General features: G+C 48.1%; 1 protein-coding gene across 1 annotated transcript in view; it reads right to left on the reverse strand.

Annotated features, from left to right (window-relative positions):
• Nucleotides 1-12,971, reverse strand: part of LOC309866049 (uncharacterized protein C14orf132) — a 44,459-nt gene extending 31,488 nt beyond the window's left edge. The window contains exon 1 of the mRNA XM_082733251.1: nucleotides 12,801-12,971. Within this exon, the coding sequence (XP_082589377.1) occupies nucleotides 12,801-12,827 (27 nt within the window). The 5' untranslated portion in view covers nucleotides 12,828-12,971. The remainder of the gene's footprint in view (nucleotides 1-12,800) is intronic.
• Nucleotides 12,972-21,953: the final 8,982 nt, after the last annotated feature.

The raw sequence follows: 21,953 nt of genomic DNA on the forward strand, positions 1-21,953 counted from the left end.
ACTGACACTTAGTAGGAGCCACATTCCTGCTGGTAAGCCTCAAAATCTTGAGCTTGATCATATAACTTATCACAACTACCATGACCCCACTGCACCCTGAGCATGCAGAGGCTTGGAGAGAGGAAGTGATCTCCCTGCTGCACAGTGAAGTCATGGTCTTGCCAGGTGGTAAGTTCCCTGCCCATGCAGATGCACAGGTCACTTCACAAGGCATGCTGGGAGGGATTTCTGGCATTACAGTAGGTCTTCCTGGGGATCTGGTCCTAGAGTAAGGCAAACATGGGAATCAGAGTTCACTCTCCAGTTCCCCGACTCAAGGGGTCACTGTGTCCATCCCATGGGCTACTAAGAACCTATGGTAGGCCAGGTCCCGGGGTTAGGGACCAAGGGTTCCCCTTGGGGAAAGAAAGCTGTGACCCAGACCCCAACAGGAAGTGATGCAAGGGGACACAAGACATGGTTTTCTATCCAGCTTTTCTTGTGCTTCTTGGGATTCCTGGCCCTCTCAATTCACTGATTCAGTATTTTCCCCATCTGGCCCTGGGCTGGGCAGTGGTGATCCCAGCATAAAGGAGACAGGAACCCCGAACTCAGGGAACACCAGGATTCTCTGATGTTCTGATGGAGGAGGAGGGAGAGGAGCTCTTCCAGAGCAGCTCCCCCTGCTGCAGCCCTGCACTCCGCCCCCCACCCCCACCCCCTTTAGCCTTCTGTGGGCCTCTGGCCAGCCTCTGGCGCCAGCCTGTCTGGGCTCTGGAACAACTCCCTGCAGCTACGGTCCCCTGTGCACACACAGGCTCTAGGGAGGGAGACCGGCTAACAGAAGGCTGTGAAAAAGAAGCATGCTGGTCCGGGGCTTGGGGCGCCTTGGAGGCCCGCTGTGGCACAGCAACCCGTTAGCTGCTCCCCACCTGGCACCTGGGCCCTGGCTCAGACCCAGCCCCATCTTACCCCTTCCTGCCTGGGTGACTTTGGGCCAGAAACTCAGGCTCTCAGAGCCTCGGTCTCCCCGTGTGTGACATGGGCGTGCAGTGGAATTGTCCTCACTGGGTAGTTGTGCAGCATGGAGCCCATCCTTAAGGAGCTCAAGATTCATCCACACTGTCCGCCCCCTCTCCCACTGGGGGGGCTCTGTGTGGCATGTTGCCCGCAAGTCCACCCTGCCTGCTAGGTTACTGGGATGTATGGCGAGGCCGCAGCAGGATCTCCATGGGAGAAAGAAGAGCTGGCAGGACCTCAGAGAGGAGGCAGGACATGCCAACAACACTGCCGGGCTCGGGCTCGGGAGAGGCGGGGGTGCAGGGGTCTGGGAGAGCAATTAGTCACCTCCCTGAGGTTCCCCCTCCCCCGCAAAGCTGCTGGAGGCCAAGTTAACTGCATTTGTAACCATCTCCCACAGCTCAGTGCTGAGGGAATGGATGAGGGGAGGTTGCAGGGTCTGGAGAGGACACATGGAGTCCCAGCTGCTGCCTACCAGCCTGCTTCACCCTTCACTTCCATCCCTCTGGGGACTGAGCCTCCCCACGGTGCAGGGGCGTGGAGGGAGGCCTCAGGGAACCCATCCTTGCTCACTAAGCCACCTGACACCTGTGGCACAGCACTGGCTCTCTCCATGTCCCCTATGCCCTGTCCCAGGGCACCTGAAAAAAAAAAAACTCACATGGCAAGGTAGCATGGAAAGGAACTTGCCCAGCCTGTGCAGTTTGGCTTCCTAACCCTGGCATCCGAGAGTCACCTGTGAGATTAAGTCCATACCCCACCCACATTTTATAACATTCAGAAGATTCTGAGATGTGCCAGACCAAGCAAGGGTCCAGGGCTGGGAGTTGGTGGGGGGAGACAGTTGGCCAGAGTCAGACTCAGGTCTTGAGTCCCCTTCTCCATAATGCAGGAAGGAGGAAGGTGGGAACATAGTTGTTGAAAACACCTATGAAAATTCTGCTTCCAGCCAAGTAACAGGGACTAGATCTACCCTTCCAAATGAAACAACAATAAAAATGTACAAAATACATGAAAATGGGTTGCAAGACATTGGACATCAGGCAGCAAAGAGTACTGACTTTTGAGAGACAGGAAACAAACTAGGTGATCCCTCCAAGTGACTCAGTTGCCTACCTGAGGAGAGTTTCCAGGTTGTGGAACAGGACAGGGAAACCTGGCAGAGACCAGTACGTTCCTTGATGGAAAAGATGGGACTAAAGTCTGGGGAGACCAGTGCAGCTGGAGACAATGAGGCAGAGCATGGAGGGGAGAGAGCTATACACAAAGAGAACCCTAGGGGTCTGCAGAAGGACCCTTCAGATATCCAGGAGAGGATTGATGGGTGCAGGTGTGTCAGGGAAGCAATGGAGGCAGGAATCACCCAAAAGGATGACAGGGAATAGTGCCCAACATCCACACAGGCTGGAAACAGTTCCTGTTTCCAACAGTCACTTTGAAAATTTTGCAATCCACAGGCACTGTGTAAATTACTCAGAACTGCCTGCCTCACCAGCAGGAAAGAAGGGCTCTTTGACTAAAGATGGTTCCAGTCTGGCCTCACAAACCTTAAAAGCAAGACCCCAAAGGATAAAACTGTTTCCAAGTAACATCACTGCATCCCAGAACAAAGCTCAAGAATATTTATTTATAGGAATAAAAGGGTATTGAGCATCCCACAATGTAAAATTCACAATGTTTGGCATCTAATCAAAAATTATCAAGCATACCAAGCAGCAGCAAATATGACTCATAATGAGGAGAAAGCAGTCAATCAAAATCAGCCAGAACCGAGGCAGAATTAAGAGTAGCCAATGAGGGCCAAGGGGGCAGTTGTTCTAATTACTCCACAAGCTCAGAAAGCTAAAGAAACACTGAGCATGCTAAGACAATTGAAAATATAAAGACACAAATCAAGCTTGTAGACATAAAAACTACCATGCCTGAGATAAAAAATACACCACATGGGATTCACAGAGATTAATGTTCAAGAAAAACACTGGTGAACTTGAAGACACATCCATACTAGTTACCCTAAATGAAACACAACCAGAAAAGGAGACTCATCAAAAATGAATAAACACCAGGGAGCTGGGAGACACCTGTAGGCAGCTGGATGTATGTGTAAATGGAGTCTCCAAAGGAGAGGAAAGGTGGGAACAAAAAAGCTATGTAAAGAAATAATGTAAAGCTCATATGATGCAAGAAAAAAACCCCAAAGAACCCAGATAGAAAGTGGGCAGAGGATGCGAATTGGAGTTTTTCCAAAGAAGACGTTCAGAAGATCTAACAGGTGCATGAAAAGGTGCTTGACATGACTTATCATCAGGGAAATGCAAAACAAAACCTGCAATGAGCTGTCACCTCACACCTGTCCTAGGGGCCAGCATCAAGAAGAAAGAAGACCGAAAAAAACTAGAGTTGGTGAGAATACGGATGGAAGGCAAGACTTGTGCACTGCTGGTGGGAGTGTAAATTGGTGCAACTACTGTGGAAAGTGGTGTGGAGGTTCAAAAATTCAATTAAAAATTAAAAAATATAGAACTACCATGTGATCCAGCAATTTCAGTTCTGGGTATATAGCCAAAGAAAATGGAATCGCTTATGCTCACTGCAGCATTACTTAGAACAGCCAGGACACTGAGACAGCCTAGTGTGTATCAGTGGATGAATGGATAAAGATGTGATATGCCCGCACGTGCATGCACGCACACACACACACACACACACACACACACCCCAGAATACTATTCACCAGAAGAATGAAAGAAATCTTGCCATGTGCACCACCATGGATGGGCCTTGAGGGCTTAATGCTAAGTGAAATAAGTCAGAAAGAAAAACAAATTCTGTATGATCTCATTTATATGCAGAATCTAAAAAAATCCAGATTCATAGAAACAAAGACCACATGGGTGGTTGCCAGGGGCAGGGGCTGGAGGAATTGGGTGAAGATAATCAAAAGGTACAAATTTCCAGTGACAAGATAAAAAATGTTCTAGGGATATAATGTACAGGACAGTGACTATAGTTAAAAAGTACTGTACTGTACATTTGAAAGTTATTCAGAGAATAGATCTTAACAAGTTCTTACTACAAGAAAAAAAGAATTGTAACTATATGAGGTAAGGATATGGTAATCATTTTGTGATAAACACACACACCAAATCACTGTTTTGTAGACCTTAAACTTACAAACCCACAGATGGGAAAGCTCCCAGATCCTAAGCACAAGAAACATGGGAAAAACAAACAAAACAAAACAAAACATTGCACTAAACCACATTATAAGCAAAGTTCCCAAAATCAATAAGGAGAAAGCTGTTAAAGCAGCCAAAGGAAAAAAGACACATTATGTTTAGAGGGCCAAAATCCGATGGCAGCAGATTTCTCAGTGGAAACACTGCAAGCTAGAAGTTGGAGGAACAATATCTTCACTGAAAAACAAACTGTCGATCTAGAGTTCCATGCCGAGTAAAAATTAACTTTCAAAAATGATAGTTAGAAAAAAGGAGAGAGAGACTCTTCCCAGCCAGACATATAAAAGTTGGAAGAATTCATTGCCAGCACTTGTGCACACTAAAAATGTTAAAGTCCTTCAGGCAGAATGAAAATGATACCACATTTGTGATCTACACAAAGGAATAAAGAACACTGGAAGAAATAATCTTATGAGAAAATATATAAGACTTTTTTCTTACTATTTAAATTGCTCTAAAAGATCCTTGAATTTTAACAAAAATAATAATGTGGCGTGAGGCTTATAGCACACAGAAGTGAAATGTGTAACAACAATAGCACAACAGCTGAGAGGGGAGAGTAGTGTGAAGTGGTATAATATCATTGCAGCTCGGCTGTGATAACTTAATGGTCCATACTAGAAATCCTAAAGCAACTGCTAAAATAACAAAACAGTTAGAGCTAGTAAACCAACAAAGGAGATCATATGGAATAACAAAAGATTCCTTATCCAAAGTAAGGCAGAAAAAGAGGGGAAAGAGAACAAAGTGCAGATGGGACCAACAGGCAACAATGAGATAGTAGATATAAACCCAACCACATCAAGAAATCACACTAAACAGGAACGACTTAAAGACTCTAAGCAGAAGGCAGAGATTGTGAGATTGCATTAAAAAACAAACAAACAAACAAAAACAAACAAACAAAAAAAAAACAAGCCGACATGGCAGAGAGATCTGGGTTTGAATCTCAGTTGTGTGTGCCCTAAGCCTCAGTTTCCTCATCTGTAAAATGGATCTTAAAATTGCCTATTCCACAGACCTGTCATAAAGGATTTAGTGAGATTCTGTGTGTTACACAACACAGGGCCCGCCTGGTGCCCCCCTAAGAATTTGATAAATGGCAGTTATAATGGGAAAGTACAGGGGCATCTTGAGGGGACAGAATGAGGGGGCAGTGAAGAGGTGAGTCTCCATCATCTCAGAAGAGAAGGAACTGGGGTTCAGTTCCTAAAAGCAGAGTGAGGAGAGTTCAGCACACAGGAGCTGCTCCATAAACACTCAAGTATTTGATTGGAGACTTGCAACTCACCTCCGGATGCCCCAGTTCTCTTAGCTCTGTGACATGGAGTGTCTTGACTCCCAAAATGCTGTCTAGAAATCTGGTCTACAAAAAGTACCATGAATTTTGAGTCTTCCTTAACCGCTCATTACGTCCCTGCAAAAACGTAGCATTATATTCTCTCTTGAAGCAGGTCTAATTACAAAGATAAAATATTTAAATCTTTTAAATGAAAATTGGAAGTATAACAAGACAGGCCCTACAGTTAAAAACATTTGAGATAAATAGACAATTTGTATTTAAATGATAAATCTTGCTTTAAGAAAAGAGAGCAGTTGCTGGCTGGGGAAAACATTCTCTAAGTAGGAGGTTGCCAGACTCCCTAGAATTCTATTTTTCTGGGCAGTGCTGCGTTCTTCTGGGGAGAGAAAATTTCTGCTGGTGTCTTGCAGATCTTTTGGAATCATCCCACAAGCCCATGCCTGTAGGGACGGCCATGTCCAGAGATAACAGAATAACCTCTTCAGCACGACTGGATTCTTTTGTGGATTTTTCCTTCTCCATGAAAAATGATTTAAAAAATGCAAATTAACTATGAGCCCCCCAAGGTCTAGGGAGAGAAAAGGGCAGGGGATTAGGGATGGCGGCTGATGAATCTCAGCTATGATTAGACCACACAGGCTGTCTTCCGGAAAGACTGCCCACTCAGCTGAGGGGAGAAGTGTGTGTGTGTGTGTGTGTGTGTGTGTGTGTCTTGGGGTTGTGGTGGGGAGATGCCCTCTCTTCAAACCTCAGGTCTCCCCAGCAGGTGCTGATCTCCCTCCCCGCGTCTCCTCCTCTCCTTCCCTCCATAACTCAAGAACTTACTGTTTCTCCAGCTAGCACCAATTAGGCTGAACTATATGAAATTGTCAGGTAAAAATGGCCACGGATCAGCAACGTGATGCAGTTCAGCCTAATGATGTCATGGCCTACCTTCTTAGCAGTAATTTATTTTTCTCTTGGAGTTGGCAGTTCACAAGGTTTTGCCAAGTTCTACACACGTCCCACTCATCTAGGGCACACGCGTGGGCAGCCCCAGGACCAATCCCGCACCTGCCGGGTTTGGCCCCTGGAGCAGCCAGTCCCCAAAGATATCCACTCCTTCTGTCCCTCCTGGATGTGCGCGCTGTTCCCCACACTGAGAGGTGGAACCTGATCCCTTGCTCGGAAACTGGGTCTGGCCTTTGGACTTTCTTGGCCAAATGAACAGAGTTACTGACATTCTGGGACTTCCGAGCCTCATTTATAGGAAACCTCGCAGCTTCTACCCAGGAATGCCCGTTCAGGGGGAAGGCAGTGCGGCACAAGGAGACCACCGCACTGGGAGAAAACCCCAGCTGCCTGAAGAAAAACAGGCAAGACGAAAGGCCAAGTGGTGAGAATGGTCAAGTTGAACAGAGTCACCAGACGTGCGAACGATGCTGGGTGTCTTGACTCCAGGCCCTGCTGCCCCTGAGCAGAGACAAATGGCCAAGCCGAATCCTTCCCAAATTCTGGTCCCACAACATCGTGAGCAAAGTAAATGATTGCTTTAGGCCACTAAGTAGCCGAAATAAAAAGCACTAAGTAACTGAAACAGTTCATATCATGGGTGGCTGGCTTACCAAAAATTTTTAATGAGTGGCCAAATTTAAAAATCCAGACTGCATATAAAAATCCAAATTTTCAGTTTTCTTGAAAACCTGGAAGAACCCACAGCCCTGGACCTGTGTGTCTGTGGGGCACAAGTTAGGGGCTAGAGATGCCTGTGCCTTCTTCTAGGCCAGCCCTCTGCCCTGTGGGTCACCCCACCCCATTGTCCTCCACGGCATGAGGTCAGCTATCTGGCCCTAGTCTCCCACGCCCTCCCCACCTGTCTCTCCACCAGCTAAGTGCCCTGACTTGCAAACTCCACACCCAACAGGAGACACTATTTCAAGCCCTATTCCATTCAACCCTTGTGCATGCTAATCCCTCTGCCTAAATGTCCTCCCTCCTTCTCTGTCTACGTAACAGCTAGGCTTCCCTCGGACAGCTGAAATCAAACTTCCAGAACCCTTCCCTGACCTGTGGGTTAGGTACCTCGTCTGGCCCTTTACCCACACCATGTCACATATCATACAGCAGGCCCGTGGCCTTCTCCTCCCTAGAGCTCCGGGTCGGGCCCACAGGAAGCTGAAGGACTACATGAACTGTTCCACTGGGAAGGCGATTTTGTGCCCATTTCACAGATGATGAAACTAAGGTGTAGAGAAGTGATCTGCCCCCTGCCTCTCGAAGACCGGTGGGCACTAGCCCACGAATCAAGATTTGGATTCTTTGTGGGTGTTCAGATGTTACTATGGGGTAAACTGTGTCTCCCCCCAAAACATGCTCCTGAAACCCTAACTCCTGGTATTTGTGAGTATGGCCTCCTTTCAAACTAGGTTCTCTGCAGGTATAGTCAAATTAAATGGAGGTCATCAGAGTGGACCCTAACCCAGTATACCGACGTCTTTCTAAGCAGAGGAGAAGAGACACAGAGACACAGAGGGCAGGTGCCAGGTTTGCTGAGGGAGAGATCAGAGAGATGCAGCCACATGCAAGGGGCACCAAGGGCCACGGGCAAATCCAAGGCTAAGAGAGGCCTGGAATGGATTCTCCCCGGGGCCAAGCCATTCGGTGCCCCTTTGTTAAGGGCAGTCCCAGGAAACTAATAGAGTCCTCCTTAGGAACATGTTTAAAAATGGACATAGGGGCGCCTGCGTGGCTCAGTTGGTTAAGTCACTGCCTTCGCTCAGGTTGTGATCCCAGAGTCCCAGATCTAGTCTCGCATCGGGGGGTCCCAGCTCCACAGGGAGTCTCCCTCTCATGCTCTTTCTCTCTCTCAGATAAATAAATAAAATCTTAAAAAAAATAAAAATGGACATAAACACGGGGTGCTTGGGTGGCTCGGTCAGTTAAGTGTCTGACTTGGGCTCAGGTCAAGATTTCAGGGTCCCGGCACTGAGTCCCGTGTTGGGGTCCCTGCTAGGTGGGGAGTCTACTTGTCCCTCTCCTTCTGCCCCTCCCCCTGCTCATGCTCTCTCTCTCTCTCTCTCAAATGAACAGATCTTTTAAAAAAATGGACATAAGCACAACACTCTGTGTTCAGGGACTTAGGATCCCCTGGGGCTGCTCCACGGCGGGGCCCTGGGTCCCCCCCGCACCCCTGCACCCCCTGGGTTCCCCCCGCACCCCCGCACCCTGGCACTGGGTCTGCTCTGAGAGCTGGTGGACCCACAGGCAGGACAGCCATGGGGTTTGGACTCCACGCCTGGTCCTCCGCTTGCTGGCTGAGCCTCCCTGGCGCTCCCCTTCTTCCCTGTCTGCGTGACGGGACTCGCAGAGCCGCTCCCCGTCTATGGGTCTCCCACATGCGGCAGGTGTGGGCAGGAGGAAGGGGGAACCTCAATTCTGGAGCAAGTCTCCACGTTATCCTTCTGGGTCTCGCTTTTTAAGTTGCTGAATCCATACTCAGTTGACTTCTGGGGACCGCAGGACCTTTTGTGACCTGAAAGGGGCCAGGGAGCCCAGGACCTGTTCCATCCAGACGAGGGGACGGAGATGGCCCTAAGTGCGGTTTCAGCTTTGAGTCTCCAACCAGACCACACACTGGCATCTTCTGGGGAACGGCAGAAAATACTGATGTCCGATTCCAGCTGAGACTCTGGGGGGAGCACTGGGGGTGGGGTGGGAGCACAGGTCATCCAAGCTCCCAGGGGATCCTCATGGCAATAATGTCGGGAACTCCTGAGTTTAGACTAGTCACTGTAGGGGTGGCACAGGACAAACACAAGACTGAGCTCGTGTGTCCTGTGTGTGCTCGTTCAACTCGGCCTTAACAGCCTCGAGCACGCCTCACCCTCTTGTTCATTTCTGCACACGCGGCAGGTCCCTTAAAGGTTCACTCTCTCGTCTCATTGCAGAGGTATCGGGCTCTCTGCATTTCCCCTAGAGCAAGCATTCTAGGACTCATCAGTGGACGCTGCAGTCTCCTTAAAAGCTAATCTCGGAGATTCCAGAATGCCACCCACACTGCCTTCTCCTGGTCAAGAAAGTCACTGATGTCAACCCAGATTTAAGGGCAGAGGAACCATGATGTGGAGGGAGCGAACAGGGCCATCTTTGGAGTAAGAGCCACCCCAGCAATGACACAGGGATTTGGGGCTCAGTCCTCAATGTCTGTGCTGTCCTCCTGGTCCCCAGCTCCCTGGGCATCTGCACAGCCCTGCCCTTCTGGTCACCACTGACCATAGAGAAACAGGTGCTCAACGTGCCAGGGGGTCTGGGGACCCAGGAACTGTGCAGAGAGGGGCGAGGGTATGTCCAGGGTGGAGGAAAGGGTGGCTGAGCACCTCCGGGGCTCAGGGGTGAGGTTGGGTCCACAGCTTCTTCCACACCCCCTCACACAGCCCCACGCACCCACACCAGTGAGGGCGGATTTGCGGCTGCGGAGTTGCGGGAGAACTGGTGTCCACTCCCTCCATCCATAAAGCATGTCTTTGTAAAGCTTAGCGTTTGAGAGGCCACTCTTTCTGAAATGGCTTATATCCTCTGGACCCTTTAAAGCCAGGGGCAGGAATCACAGTCCACAACCCTGAGGAGGGGGAGGAGCTCTTGGAGTCCCAGGGAGCTGGCTTCATTCCCTCAATTAATCAAGCAGGTGGGTGCTTCTGGCTCCACTAATGCCTCTAGCCTCTCTGCTCCACTGGGGCTGGGATCTTCCCAAAGTACCCAGTTTCAATCACAAACCATTCCCTGCTCAACGACCTACAATGTCTCCCACGGCCCACTGATTCATGTGAACTTCCCACTCAATGGTTGGCACCTCAATGACCTGGCCCCAGCCCCCCTCTCCCAGATGTCCTCTGCTCCTACCTTCCCCCTTCCTGAAGGAGGCTGTGACTATATTCTGGGCCTCCCTCCTCCTGCCTCTCTGCCTAGAGCCCACCAGGGGAGACCTGCCTGAAGTTCTACTCCGTCCAAGTTCGAGTCCTCCAAGTCCTGATGGTGACAGGTGTTCTGGGGGGAGGGGCATCCAACACAACAAAGGCACTGTTTTCCTGTTCTTGCCTTTTCACAATAGACATCCATCTGGTCTCACCCCCGTCCAATCACCTAACAGAAACTTGCCGAAGGCCTACTATGTGCCAAGCGTCTTGGTTGGCTCTGATCCCGATCCATTTCCCCTGCTGGGGATGACCTGGCCCATCACGTCTCCAGTCCTCTGGAAGTACCAGAAAGAAAACCTACATACATCCCCTTTCACTTTGTCGCCAGCACCCCAGTCCCACCCCATACGCCCAGCACGGGGCTTGGCATGAGCTTTTCGGCACTTTTGCCAAACAAGTAGATGGAGGCATTAATATTTCCCTGTCACACTGTCCACTGCTGATGTGCGGGGACATGCGCCGTGCTGGCAAATTATTTAATCTTATTCAAGTTTCACATCCTGATCTGTGAAAGAGGGAATAACAGTGCCCATGTCACAGGCTTGTCCGGATTTACTATAATACAGTGTGCAAATGGTGGGCACACAGCAGGTGCTCCCTAAACCTCAGGCTTTCTTCCTAGGATGGCTCGTTGTGTTTCTGTTCCTTGCAACTGATTCGGGACTGAACATGTCACCAATGCCCAAATATCTGTTGGCAGGAATACACTGAGCACACAAAACTTGAGAGTAAACAAAAAAGAGAGACAGAGAAAAAAGAACCCAATCTCTGTGCGGGCTCTGCCTGCAGATGGTGGAAAGTCCTATGTTTATTTTGTCGGGTTACCATAGCAACCTCCAAGGCTCCAGCCAGCCCCAGGGTTAGCCCCGATCAATTTATCTCATCTCGTAACCATGGATGCAAGCTGTTTGGTGGGATCCTGAGGAGGCAGGCAGAGATAGGTGTGTGTGAGCCCCCGTCTCCCCTAGACATAAATCTGGTGAGGCCACTCCAGTTAACCTGTAGCTAAAGTCACCACTGTCTAAAATGATGCCCACATGACAATATTTATAAACAAGGGTTTAGAAACAGGAGACGGAAAATTAGGCAAAGACCAGTGTTGCTGACTGGAGCAAGGCACGTTTTGGAAAACTAAACAAGAGGCTGCCTAGAGCTGGGATCTGGAACCATCCTGGGGACCCTGCATCCTTCCATGACTGGGTTCGGGATCTCGTTGTCCATACAACCTGGATTTTGCTATTACTTTTTCAAGAGGCTTCCACTCGGGGTGGGGGGTGGGGATTTTAGGGAGTGAGAAAGGAAAGTGTTCTCTTCAAATCCATCCCCTGAAAAATTAAACAGCAGCGGGGCTCCTGCTCCCCATGCAGGGGACAGAGGGACCCCCGGTGGCCTTCCTTCCTCTGGGCTCCCATCATAAGCAACTCATAGAAGAGGCAAGGTCCGAACGTGGTGCACTGGGATTTACTCGTCCAGACCCAATGCGGTCTTCCCGGGAGCCAGACTGTCCTCGGCACTGGGTCTCGGGAGAGGCCACGCAGCTCTGCAAAGGGGGTGTCTGCCTGTCTTTGTTCTAGCTCAGGAGAGCTGAGCACGAAAACATAAAGACCCAACGCTCAGAACTCCAGGGGACTCTCTTTCAGCAGGGATCAAGTGACGAGAGGTCATCTGTTTTTTTCCTGACATTGGCAACCTGTTTTGTGTCAAGGGAAGAGTTACGGTCGCGTTGGGCACTGATGCCTACAGACTCCCTACAAAGGAAAAAGAAGGATAAAAGGATAGTGGCGCTCCGGCGCTCGGTTGGTCACAGAGCGGGTCTCACCTCCTTCCTCAGGCTGCGGGGGCTGTGGTCTCCACTTAATGGGGGAAACTGAGTGGGGGGCGCCCGAGGTCTCCCGCGTCTCGGGAGGACAGGGAATGGAGAGCAGCGAGGGTGCCCGCCCACCCCGGTTTGCACGGATCTGGGCTGCACGGCCCTGAGGGAAAGGCCCGGGTCCTGCAGAGGGGACGGCAGGGAGGGGTCGCCTCGCAACGCCCAGGCCCCTAGCAGTCTGGGAAGAGCTCGGCCCTGCGTTCTCAGGGCGCACGGCGGGCCCCACCCCCCGGGAACCGCGCTCTGTGCCTCGGACGCGAGAAATCAGGTCGGGGATGCCCGGCTCCGGACAAAGGACTGGGACGTAGATCCCCGGCGGGCGCCACCGCCCGGCTCGAAGCCTCCCGGCGCGGCCAGAGGTGCAGGCAGGGCGAGCCCGTGGCCCCGAACCTCCCCAAACTTGTAGCCCAGGGAGCGCGGGGAAGGCGCCCCGTTACCTGCGCGGCCATAAAGGACAGATCCATGGTGTCGCCGCTGCCGCCCGCGCTCGAGTCCTCGCTGCTGCTGCTGCTGCTGCTGCTGCTGCTGCTGCTGCTGCTGCGGGTCCAGCCGCCTGCACAGCTGGCCGGGAACGGGCGGAGCAGCGAGCAGACACCTCGGATCCTGCGGCCCCGCGGACCTCAGCAGCCTCGGCGTGGCGGCCTCGGTGGGCTCTGCGCGCTCGGCTCCGGACCCAGACCCGACAGAGGCGGGGAGCGGGGCGGGGCTCGGGGGCCCGGGAGCCCCTCCACGTGACCGCCCCCAGCCCCACCCCAAGGGCGGGGCCGGACGGAACCCCCTGCGCGTCCCACATCCTCTCCTGCGTGGGGGGCCAAGTGGGGAAACTGAGACCGGGGTCGCCCAGCTGATGGGAGTAAGAACTTGGGCCTGGACCCCAAGTACAACGCTGTTGGCTCCCCGTAGGGGCTGGCGTGTCTTGTTTGAGGGTCAGAGTCAGGGTGACCCAGCTTTCTTTGCCCGCTCTGTGCCCAGAGTTCAGTGTGCCTCAGGCCCTGGAGCTGGGCGCAAGGAGGTTTAAGAACTAGCTTGGCTTGTTCTTTATTTCCTTCCCTTGCCTCACTTTCGGAGCAGAACTAACTCTGGGTTCCGTAGGAGTAGTGAGAGCCGACGGCCATGGTCATGGCTTCTCCCCGAGCCCCTGGAGGGGAGGTGGGCAATGATGGAGGTGCAGAGACCTGCCCAAGGTGGTCCTCTCTGCTTGCTGAGGACTGTACCCTGGGGTGGGGGGACTGGGCGGACCACGGGCATCTCACCCAGAAGGCGCTCTGCAATTGGGCAATTGCCCGCGTGGCGGGCCGGGCCTTGCTGGGGTGGTGGAGGGTGGGAGGCATCCTGACCTCACCCCAGACTCAGTTGTGAAGGGAAACAGACAGGACAAGAGGTGACGGATTGATGGACCGACATCTGCCTCTGCTTGTTTAGGTTTTTCTAAAACCCCAAACTCCCCTGAGCAACATCTTGTAGTCCATACCAGTACGGGGCTGTGTATCCTTGGACAAGTGTCTCCCCTCTCTCTGGGCCCCACTTCCCTCATGCACTGCAAGTTCCTGAATCCATTCTTGTTTTCTTTTCTTTTTTTTTTTTTTTTTTAAGATTTTATTTTATTTGAGAGAGAGTGAGAGCAAGAGAGATCACAGAGGCAGAGGCAGAGGGAGAAGCAGACTCTCCTCTGAGCAGGGAGCCCAGTGTGGGGCTCCATCCCAGGACCCTAGGATCATGACCTGAGCTGAAGGCAGAGGCTTAGTAGACTGAGCCACCCAGGCACCCCCGCTGAAGTCCATTTTTAATGCTCATTATGTCCTTGCCCTGAACCAAACTCTTTAACTACAATGTCCTTGAACAGAAGAAACATTCTAATGTTACCACACTGGCTGAGTAACAAGGAGGACCAGAGGATTTAAAAGGCTGTCCACAAAAGCTTGAATGGAGGTATTTAACTCACCCTATTGATGTATAATTTACATAAATGTATCTATTTTACAGGTCCATGTCAATGAGTCTTGATACATATATACACCCTTGTAACCAGAACTATAATCAAGATATAGAACATTCCACTCATCCCTCCAAGTTTCTTCTTATTCCCTTAGGGTCAATACCCACCATCCATCGCCAGCCTCAGGCAAACATTGATCAGGTTTCTAGCACTACAGTAAGATTTATCTTTTCTAGATTTCTGTATAGATGGGATCATACCAATTGTTGTTTTTCTTTGTCTGGCTTTGGGGTTCAGCCATGGAGACTCATTCATGGTGCGGCATATGTAGGTAGTTACACTGTGATTGCTGAATACAGACCCTGTGTATATGGACCAGTCTTGTTTGAATCTTTTCTCCTGCTGATGGACGCTGGAGTTGTCTCCAAGGTTTTGGCCATCATGACTAAAACACTGAACATTGGCTACAAGTCTTTGTTTCCATTTTCAAAGGGCAATGGCTTAGTTTTGTGTTGGTAATAGCTGCCAAACTGTTACAAAGTGTTCGTACATTTTATATACCCACCAGCAGTGTAGGAGAATTTTGGTTGCTTTGTGTTCTCACGGAACACTTGGCATTGTTATTAACAGAAGCTGTTCTAGTGGGTGGAAAGTAGTACTTCATTATGGTTTCCATTTGCATTTTCCTGATGACAATGATCTTGAACATCACTTTAACTTACTCTTGGATGTTCGTATATTTTCTTTTGCAAAGGGTTGGATCCAGTCTTTTACCCACTGAAAAAAAAATTGGATCAATTGTCCTTTTATTAGTGAGTTGGAAGAGTTCCTTACGTGTTTCGGAAACAAATTCTATGTCAGATATATATACCGTACACAGTCTCTCTGGGCCTCTGGTGTTTTAATCTTCTTAATGGTGTTTTTTGTTGTTGTTGTTTTGTTTTTCCCTGAAGAAAAATTCTTAGTTTTGATGAAATCCAATTGATTTTTTTTCTCTTTTATGGTTCATGCTTTCTGTAGCCTAAGCAATCTTTGCTTACCCCAAGGTCATGAAGGTTTTCTCTGTTTTTTTCCTGCCTAAAGTTTCATACTTCTAGCTTTTATGTTTAGGTCTCTGACCTATTTTTGTTTTTATATACAGTGTGAAGGGAAGTGTGAGGTTCTTTTCTTTTTCTTTACCAAATGAGTGTCCAAGTGGGCCAGCACCATTAGTTGTTAGACTACCTTTTCTCCATTGAATTACACAGGATGGAACTAGATTTAAGAAGACACAAATTTTAAGGTGGTACTCACTCTCAAGTGCCAGCTCTGCACTTATGTGATCCTGGGAAGGAGTATCTTCTTAAATTTTGATTTCTGAGCACCTTGTTGACGTCTCCCATGGACTCCTAAGCACCTCACAGGCAGACCTGGCTGTCCCCGGACTGCCTTATCCAAGTGTGTGATGATCCAGTGAGGACACCCAGACCTCTGCCCGGAGTTCCAGGTGGGCATATCCATCTGTCTACTCAGCAACTTCCCCTGGTGGTTAATGGTATCTCGAATTTAACCCTGCCAGCACTGAGCTATGATTTCCCTCTTCTGTCCAGCTCCATCACAGACAACTAATAGCACTCCCCAGGTCCTCCATGTACAGTTCTGCATATTGCACACTGCACAAAGGTGCCTGGTAGACAGGCAAGTAGGGGTTAAAATTCAGCTATGTTTCTCTCATGGAATCTTGTGTATGGATAAGGGGTTATGTCTATCCAGAAAGAGGCTCAAAAGTTTGCTCTTTTCCCCAGAGGCCTCATGAGGGCCAGTAGATCCAGTCTTCTGTCTCCCTTAGACCCCTCTAACCCTCTCATTCACTGTGCTCTGGCCACACTGAGTTTCTTTCTGTCCTAGGAACACACCAAGTATGATTCCCTGCAGGCAGACAGTCTTTTTTATTCCTTCTGTTTGCAGCTGTCTTTCTCCAGATCTTTCTTTTGATGGTTTGGGTTTCATTTCAAAAGCTACCTCCTCCAGGAAGCATTCCCTAGCTTAAGTAATCTGTCCTTAAAATAAAACTAATGGAGAAGGGGGGGGGACCTTTGTTTTTTTCCATAATATTTCTCTATTTAAAAAATTTACTTATGGTTTGTCTCCCTCCCAATCCCATCTTGTTTCATTTATTCTTCTCCTACCCACTTAAGCCCCCATGTCGCATCACCACTTCCTCATATCAGGGAGAACAAACTGAGGGTTGCTGGGGGGAGGGGGTTTGGGAGAAGGGGGTGGGATTATGGACATTGGGGAGGGTATGTGCTTTGGTGAGTGCTGTGAAGTATGTAAACCTGGTGATTCACAGACCTGTACCCCTGGGGATAAAAATATATGTTTATAAAAAATAAAAAATTAATAAAAAAAAATACCATGAGAAAAAAAAATTTTACTTACTTGTTGGGAGAGGCAATCTGCCAGGGCCTTGAGCATCCCAAGCTTATTTGTTTATTTATTTATTTATTTGACAGATAGAGATCACAAGTAGGCAGAGAGGCAGAGAGAGAGAGAGGGGGAAGCAGGCTCCCCACTGAGCAGAGAGTCCGATGCAGGGCTTGATCCCAGGACCCTGGGATCATGACCTGAGCTGAAGGCAAAGGCTTAACCCACTGAGCCACTCAGGCACCCCAAGCACTCCAAGTTTTAAGCCACCTGCATGCTCTGGGTCCTGGCAGTTTAGCCTGGGGGAAGGGAACATATCTATGCATGTTCCTCTTAGAGGATCTGGGTCCTGGGGACAGTCTCCAGATTGCCCTTATGCCAATTACTGGTGTAGAATCCATGTGCGAAGAGAACTGGGGATCCTGCGAGGGGAAATATTCCATTCCTTAAAAAGCTGTGAGTGTGAAGGCCACACAGGGGGGCCTGATCCTGACATTTGCTTTATCCAGGACCTAGATGGAGAGACCACAGGGCCACAGAGACCCTGGGGGGGATGCCCTCCCTTCCCGGGAGGCCCTTAAAAGGGTTTAAGAATTCATGAGATTCTCACTTAGTGGCTTATCAATTATTTAAGGCCCTTCACAGGAGCAGAGACGGCCCAGGACCCACCTGTCCTTTAGCAGGCAGAGAGAATCCAGGGCAGTGGTGGAGACAGTGAAATGCACAGGAAATCCTTCTGTCCTTTGAGGTCTGGCTCACTCTCTCTCCTCTGCAACCTTTGCTGTGAGACCCATTTCTTCTGACCATTCGAATGCTCCAAGATGATCACTTTCAAAAAGTAATTCCTCAGCATCTCACCCTCTGTCCCCCATGACTGGCTCATGAGCCGGATTCCTCCTGAATCTCATTCTCAGGAAGACGGGCTGCAGTTGGAATTGGACATGCTTCCTGAACGACTCTGATGCCAGCTTCTTTTATCTTTATCTTAAGCTTTCTCTTCCCCAGCCTCCCCTAGATGCTTATCAAATTGCAATTCAATGCCATTCCATTTAACAGGTGTTTTCTGAGTACCTACACTTTGCTAGGCATATACTCTCTCATACATTGCTCCCAAACCTCAGAAAACATAGCTCCAGAGAGGTTAAGAACCTCGCTTGGGTCTCTCAGCAAATGTGGGCCAAGGCAGGATTTGAACCCAGATCCAGCTGATTGCAGAGTCCATGTGCCTTCTGTTCCCATCAGGAACCTATATTTTAATCAGACCAGCATAAAAACAAATCATCACAAAGTGACGAAGAAGTCATTCATTCATTCTCTAATTCAACGAGTATCCCGTTGATCCATTCAGTCTGCCTTTCCAGAGCACCTGCCATGTTCTGGGCCCTATTGCCAGGCAGAGCTTCAATAACAAAGACAAGGAACTGCCATAGGGTCCCAAGCCCTGCATTTAGGAAGGCTGAAGAGTCAGGCTTGCCTCTGGGTTCAGCCTCTTGCTAACTGGAAGCCATCAGGCAAGCTACCTACATTTTCTGACCCAGAGTTTACTCACCCCTAAAAATGGAAAGATTGAATGAGATGATGGAAAGATGGTCTAGCACTATACCGGGCACACAGTAGGTGTGTTGTCAATGGAAGGGGAGAAGGGAGTTTAGTTTAAGTCCACATGCGGGCCTGGCTGGCTCAGTCGGAGGAACATGCAGCTCTTGATCTAGGGGTTGTGAGTTTCAGCCTGTGCTGGACGGAGAGATCATTTAAATAAATAACACTTAAAAAAAAAAGTCCACAGGGGAAAGGAAAGGTGTTAGCCTTATACAAGTGTTGCTCGTTTGCTTGTTTATTCCAGTTTAAACACGGATTCTGCTAGAACAAGTTCACCAGAGGATTACAGAGCAAGAGATATTTATTCATGAAACGCACCAGCACCTAGCAAAAGCCTAGCTTAAATGAAGTATGCTGGGAACATTCCCTAAATGAACAAACTAATGAGCTAATAAGCATTTATGGTTGAATAAACAAAGGGATGAAATGAAGTTGGGGGCTTTAGGAAGTAAAGTGTCTCGCTCTAGGCCCCCTCTCCCCTCCTTGGACTTTCCTGCTTTCCTTTGCTGATCCACACACATCAGGTCTGATTTTTAAAATGAGTGAGTGCCAGATGTTGGACCTTTACTTGTTGCGGCACTCTTTCTTCTTTGATGCGGGGCTCCCAGATCATGGGAAAGAAAAGGGAACTTGAGGCAGGATTCCTGGACCATTGCCATGCCCACATCTCCTAGCGCCATATCATATTATGGGCAGAGAGACCGTCCCTCATAAAGAATCTTTCATTTACTCCAAAACAATGACGAAGGTCCTCCCAAGAGCTAGGCACTGTGCCGGGCTCTCTAGAGGGTGAATACATCCTCCCTGGGTCCTAGTTCCATAGGAGGGAGTTGTATCCTGTTGATAAATGAAGATGACTATTTCCTCAATGTAAGCACAAGACAGACCTGCACTGTCCAACACAGTAGCCACTGGCCACGTGCGGCCACTGAGCCCATGAAATATGTCAGTCAGCACAGCGATCAGACAAGAAAAGTAAAGTAAAGTAGAAGTTTAACTGGCCTTATTTGCAGCTGACATAATACTGTACCTTAAAAAACCCCTAAAGACTCCCCCCCAATAGGGACGCCTGGGTGGCTCAGTTGGTTAAGCGGCTGCCTTCGGCTCAGGTCATGATCCCAGCGTCCTGGGATCGAGTCCCACATCGGGCTCCTTGCTCCGCAGGGAGCCTGCTTCTCCCTCTGACTCTTCCTTCCACTCTGTCTGCCTGTGCTTGCTCTCATTCACTCTCTCTCTGACAAATAAATACATAAAATCTTAAAAAAAAAAAAAGACTCCCCCCCAATAATTAGAAGTAATAAATGAATTCCATAAAGTTGCAGGATATGCAATTAATGCCCAGAAATCAGTTGTATTTCTATACATTAATAACAAAATAGTAGAAAGAGAAATTAAGAAATCAATCTCATTTACAGTTGGACCAGAAAGAATAAAATAGTTAGAAATTAATTTAACCAAAGAGGTGAAACCACACCTGTACTGTGAACGCTTAAAACACAGATGAAAGACAAACCATAAGTGACTCTTAATCTCACAAAACAAACTGAGGGTTGCTGGGGGGAGGGGGTTTGGGAGAAGAAGGTGGGATTATGGACATTGGGGAGGGTATGTGCTTTGGTGAGTGCTGTGAAGTGTGTAAACCTGGTGATTCACAGACCTGTACCCCTGGGGATAAAAATATATGTTTATAAAAAATAAAAAATTAAAAAAAAAATGAATACACTAATATTAAAAAAAAAAAGAAAACCACAGATGAAAGAAATTGAAGAGGACATAAACAAACGGAAGACGGAAGAATATTCTACGCTCATGGACCGGGAGAATGAGTATTGTTCAGATGTCCGTACTCACCAAAGCAGTCTTCAAATTCATGCAATCCTTATAAAAAGACCAACAGCATTTTTCATAAAACTAGAACTAATAATTCTAAAACTTGTATGGAACCACAAAAGACCCGAATAGCCAAAGCAATCTTGAGAAAGAAGAGCAAAGCAGGAGGCATCACAATCCTGGTATCATAATCAAAACAGTATGGTAGTTTGGTTCTGGCACAAAAATAGACACATATATCAGTGGAACAGAATGGAGAGCCAAGAAGTAAACCCCAAATTATATGGCCAATTAATCTTCAACAAAAGAGCCAAGAATATATGATGGGGAAAAGCACAGTCTCTTCGATAAATGGTGCTGGGAAAACTGGACAGCTACATGCGAGAGAACGGAGCTAGACTATTTACCATATACAAAAGTAAATTAAAAACAGACTAAAGACCTGAACGTGAGTCCTAAAACCAGAAAACTCCTAGAAAAGAGCATAGTAATTTCTCTGCCATCAGCGATAACAACATTTTTCTAAATATGTCTCCTAAGACAGGGGAAACAAAAACAAAAATAAACACTTGGGACTACTTCAAAATAAAAAGCCTCTGTACAGTGAAGGAAATCACGAACAAAAAACCAAAAGGCAACCTACTGAATGGGAGAAGACATTTGTAAATGATACATCTGATAAGGGGATAATATCCAAAATATATAAAGAACTTGTACCCCTCAATGCTAACAAACTAATCTGATAAAATACGGGCAGAGGACCTGAAGACATCTTTCCAAAGGAGATATACAAGTAGCCAACAGACATGAAAACATGCTCAATGTCATCAATCAAATCACACATCAAATCCCAGTGAACTATCACTTTACACCTGTCGGAATGGCTAGAAACAAGAAGACAAGAAATAACAATTATTAGGGAGGATGTGGAGAGAAGTGAACCTGATGCACTGTTGGTGGGAATGAAAACTGGAGCAGCCACTGTGGAAAACAGTGTGGAGCTCCCTCAAAAAAAAAAAAAAAATACCGTACAATCCAGCAATTCCACTACCAAAGAAAATGAGAACACTAATTCAGAAAGATATATTTCCCCTTATGTTTATTGCAACGTAATTTACAAGGGCCAAGATATGGAAACAGCCCAAATGTCCATCAGTAGATGAATGGATAAAGAACATGTGGTGTGTATGTATACAATGGAGTATTACTCAGCCATAAAGAAGAATGAGATCTTGCCACTTGTGATAATCTGGATGGATTTAAGAGAGTATTCTGTTAAGTGAAATAAGTCAGACAGAGAAGGACAAAGACCGTATGATTTCACTTATACATGGGATCTAAAAGTCAAGACAAGTGAATAAACAAAGAGCAGAATCAGACCTATAATTACAGAGAACGAACTGATGGTTTCCAGGGGCACGGGGACAGAAACATGAGTGAAGGGAGCTGGGAGAGGCAGGCTTCCAGTGAGGGAACGACTAAGTCCCGGAAATGAAAGACACAGCATAGGGAACATAGTCCACGACACTGTAATAGCGACAGACGGCAGTTATACTTGTGGGAGTGTAGCGTAACGTATCGACATGTTGAATCACCACGTTGTACACCTGACACTAACACAACATTGTGCGTCAACCACCCTCAAAAAGAAAAAAGAAAGAAAAGGAAATAGGGCAAGTCTGAATTGAGACAGAAGTATAAAATACAGGATTTTGGAGACTTAGTATAAACAAGTAATGATTTTCACTATTGATTTCATGTTGCAATGACATTTTTTTGGATCCACCGGGCCAAATAAAATGTATGATTAAGATTGATT

This window comes from Mustela nivalis, assembly GCF_964662115.1.
Source record: "Mustela nivalis genome assembly, chromosome: 6".
NCBI classification, from domain to species: Eukaryota; Metazoa; Chordata; class Mammalia; order Carnivora; family Mustelidae; genus Mustela; species Mustela nivalis.